The sequence below is a fragment of the Parus major genome, chromosome 5, assembly GCF_001522545.3.
Source record: "Parus major isolate Abel chromosome 5, Parus_major1.1, whole genome shotgun sequence".
Lineage (NCBI taxonomy): Eukaryota > Metazoa > Chordata > Aves > Passeriformes > Paridae > Parus > Parus major.
In genome coordinates, this window is record NC_031774.1 from 54,941,392 (window position 1) to 54,944,943 (window position 3,552).

Consider the following 3,552-nt stretch of genomic DNA (forward strand, 5'->3'; position numbering starts at 1 on the left):
AACCCAAGAATAACTCAGCACTTTACAGCTGCCCACAGACCGGTCTCTATTTTATCAAGCCCCACCACCTGCCAAGCAGGACTATTTCTGTTGTCCTCATTTCCCCGCTGTTCTCTCCCAGCCAGACGCACAGGATGCATTCCCACACTGGGAACTGCAGCTCCGGACACCGGTTGTGGATAAGAGCGGGTCCTGCCCCAAAACAGCACCTGCACACAACTCCAGGGAATTTTTCCCTGCTGTGAAAATCCCGGGAGCCACGCTGCCCCTGCCACGAGGCTGGGGGGCTGCAACACCAGGACGTCTCCTCCCCAGTGTCCATCCCAAGCTGGGCTCCCCTCAGGAAGCCCCCGTGCTCTCTCCCCCTGCCACTCCAGGGGCATCAGCCACCCCTCCGGAGCCCAACACAGCCCTGCCCCACTGCTGTCACCACCCAGAGCCACAGACACCACCAGAAAGGTCTTCCTCACCCCATCCCCACCCCACTACTGCCCCTTCACAGAGATGAGAAAGAGGATAGATGTATGCTTTTAATACATTTTATTTATTAACAAAATTTCCAGAAGCCAAATTTGGCAAATTTTTTTTCATCTTCTGTAAAGGTTTTCATGCATAACTTGAAACTTGTCAACTGCAACAATAAAGTGGTAACTTCGAAAGAGACAGAGACAAACATCCAGAATACAAACAGCTGTATCTGAATTAACAACATTTGTCTATTACTAACCTTATAAAGCAGGACGTGCCTTCCCTCTTATCAAAACCAAGCTGACAGATCTGCCTTTATACACACCCAACAGAATAAACTCTGTTATCGGCAAGGACGTTTTCCTTAAACGTTAGAAAAAAAACAAAGCAAAGAATGGAGTGACTGTCCATAAACCAGTCTATACTTCAGTCCTCTTTAATCTACTTCTTCGATGGTGGGGCCGCCGGAGCCACCTGCCCCGGCCCCTCCATCTCCCCGGTACAATTTTGTGACGATCGGGTTGCAGAGTTTCTCCAGCTCTTTCTGCTTGTGCTCGTACTCTTCCTTCTCAGCCATCTGGTTGCGGTCGAGCCAAGAAACCACCTCCTTGCACTTGTCGAGCACTCTCTGCTTGTCCTGGTCACTGATCTTTCCCTTCAGTTTATCATCCTCCACTGTCTGCTTCATGTTGTAAGTGTAGGACTCGAGGGAGTTCTTGGCTGCCACCCGATCCCGGTTAGCTTCATCCTCTGCTTTGTACTTCTCTGCTTCTTGCACCATACGGTCAATGTCGTCCTTGCTGAGGCGACCCTTGTCGTTGGTGATGGTGATCTTGTTCTCCTTACCCGTGCTCTTGTCCACGGCACTGACATTCAGGATACCATTGGCATCGATGTCAAAAGTTACCTCGATCTGGGGGACTCCCCTGGGTGCTGGGGGGATGCCTGTTAGGTCAAACTTGCCCAGCAAGTTGTTATCCCTTGTCATAGCCCTCTCACCCTCATACACCTGGACCAGGACGCTGCTCTGGTTGTCTGAGTAGGTGGTGAAGGTCTGAGTTTGTTTGGTGGGGATGGTGGTGTTGCGCTTGATGAGAGCAGTCATCACGCCTCCAGCCGTCTCGATGCCCAGGGACAGAGGGGTGACATCCAACAGCAGCAGATCCTGCACATTCTCAGACTTGTCTCCCATGAGGATAGCTGCTTGTACAGCAGCGCCATAAGCCACAGCCTCATCAGGGTTGATGCTCTTGTTGAGCTCCTTACCATTGAAGAAATCCTGTAGCAGCTTCTGGATCTTGGGGATCCGGGTAGAGCCACCCACCAGCACGATCTCCTGGATCTGGCCCTTGTCGAGCTTGGCATCACGGAGAGCCTTCTCCACCGGCTCCAGGGTGCCACGGAAGAGGTCAGCATTGAGCTCCTCAAAACGGGCACGAGTAATGGAGGTGTAGAAGTCAATACCCTCAAAGAGAGAGTCAATCTCAATGCTGGCCTGTGTGGAGGAGCTGAGGGTCCGCTTCGCTCTCTCACAAGCTGTGCGCAGCCGCCTCACCGCTCGCTTGTTGCCAGCAATGTCACGCTTGTGCTTACGCTTGAATTCTTCCACAAAGTGGTTCACCATGCGGTTGTCAAAGTCCTCTCCACCCAAATGGGTGTCACCAGCCGTGGACTTTACCTCAAAAATCCCATCCTCAATGGTAAGGATTGAGACATCGAAAGTGCCCCCTCCCAGGTCAAAGATGAGCACATTCTTCTCTCCAGCCCGGGTTCCTTTCTTGTCCAGGCCATAAGCAATAGCAGCTGCAGTGGGCTCATTGATGATACGCATCACATTGAGGCCAGTGATGGTGCCGGCATCCTTGGTGGCCTGGCGCTGGGAATCATTGAAGTACGCTGGCACTGTGATGACAGCGTTCTGCACCTTGCACCCTAGATAGGCCTCAGCAATCTCCTTCATCTTGGTGAGCACCATGGAGCTGATCTCCTCTGGGAAGAAGGTCTTCATCTCCCCTTTGTACTCCACCTGCACCTTGGGCTTGCCGCTCTCGTTCACCACACGGAAAGGCCAATGCTTCATGTCTGACTGCACCGTGGGGTCGTCATACTTGCGGCCGATGAGGCGCTTGGCATCAAAGATGGTGTTGGTGGGGTTCATCGCTACCTGGTTCTTAGCAGCATCCCCGATGAGGCGCTCCGTATCGGTGAACGCCACATAGCTGGGTGTGGTGCGGTTACCCTGGTCGTTGGCGATGATCTCCACTTTGCCGTGCTGGAAAACACCCACGCAGGAGTACGTGGTGCCCAGGTCGATGCCGATCGCCGGCCCTTTGGCAGACATGGTGTCGGCTGTCTGTGCTGCTGTTCGCCCGTGTCCACCCCACCCGCTCTCGCTGCCGCCGCGGCGCGATATGCCTTGCTCGCGCCGCCGCTGCCCGTTTTATACCCGCCGCCGCCGCTTCTGGAACCTGCCAGAACCCTGACGGCCAATCCCGACGCACCGCGAGCAGTCGTTCGGCCAATCGCCCCCGCGAGCCGCCGGGGAGTGCCCGCCCTCAACGCTCTGGCCAATCAAAACCGCGAGCGCCTACCCGCCCCTCCCGGGGGCCGCGATTCTTCCGGGTTTTTCTCGTGCGCCACCGCGCTTAGCCAATCCGCGCTCCTTCTGTCCCCTCGCCCCGCCCCGCCACGAACTTCAGCTAGAAAGTTCCAGCTGAAATGACGTTATGCCGGGGATTGACAGCAGCGTTGTCCAATGGCAGGCGGCGGCGGGCCGGCGGGGTGGGGCTGTGCGGTCGCTACGGGACGCCCCCGCGCTCCGCCCGCTCGGACCCGCGGGGTGTGGGGGGTTGTGGGTTCGGGGCCGCTCGCGGCGAGCGGTGTTTGTAATTCCTGAGCGCTCAGCCCGGCACTGGGGAATTTGCCCTTATTTGGTCGCAGAGCGGCAGAAATTTCGCCCTCCCTCCCTGATACAGACACACCCCTCCCTTCAACCTCCCCCCCGACTATCGGGACGGAACGGCCGCCATCCCTCCCCCGCCGAGGCGACCCCCGAGCTGTCATGGCGGAACGCCTCCCCTCAGA

The 3,552-nt window shown here is 56.4% G+C and overlaps 1 protein-coding gene across 1 annotated transcript; it reads right to left on the minus strand.

Annotated features, from left to right (window-relative positions):
- Nucleotides 1-523: 523 nt before the first annotated feature.
- On the minus strand, nt 524-2,956 carry HSPA2 (heat shock protein family A (Hsp70) member 2). The gene has a single exon (XM_015630406.1). It carries the CDS (start codon nt 2,807-2,809, stop codon nt 905-907), a length of 1,905 nt encoding a protein of 634 aa, XP_015485892.1. The 5' UTR covers nt 2,810-2,956; the 3' UTR covers nt 524-904.
- Nucleotides 2,957-3,552: the final 596 nt, after the last annotated feature.

Coding starts and splice junctions, on each gene's coding strand:
- HSPA2 (XM_015630406.1), bottom strand. CDS start 2,809: ATGTCTGCCAAAGGGCCGGCGATCGGCATCGACCTGGGCACCACGTAC.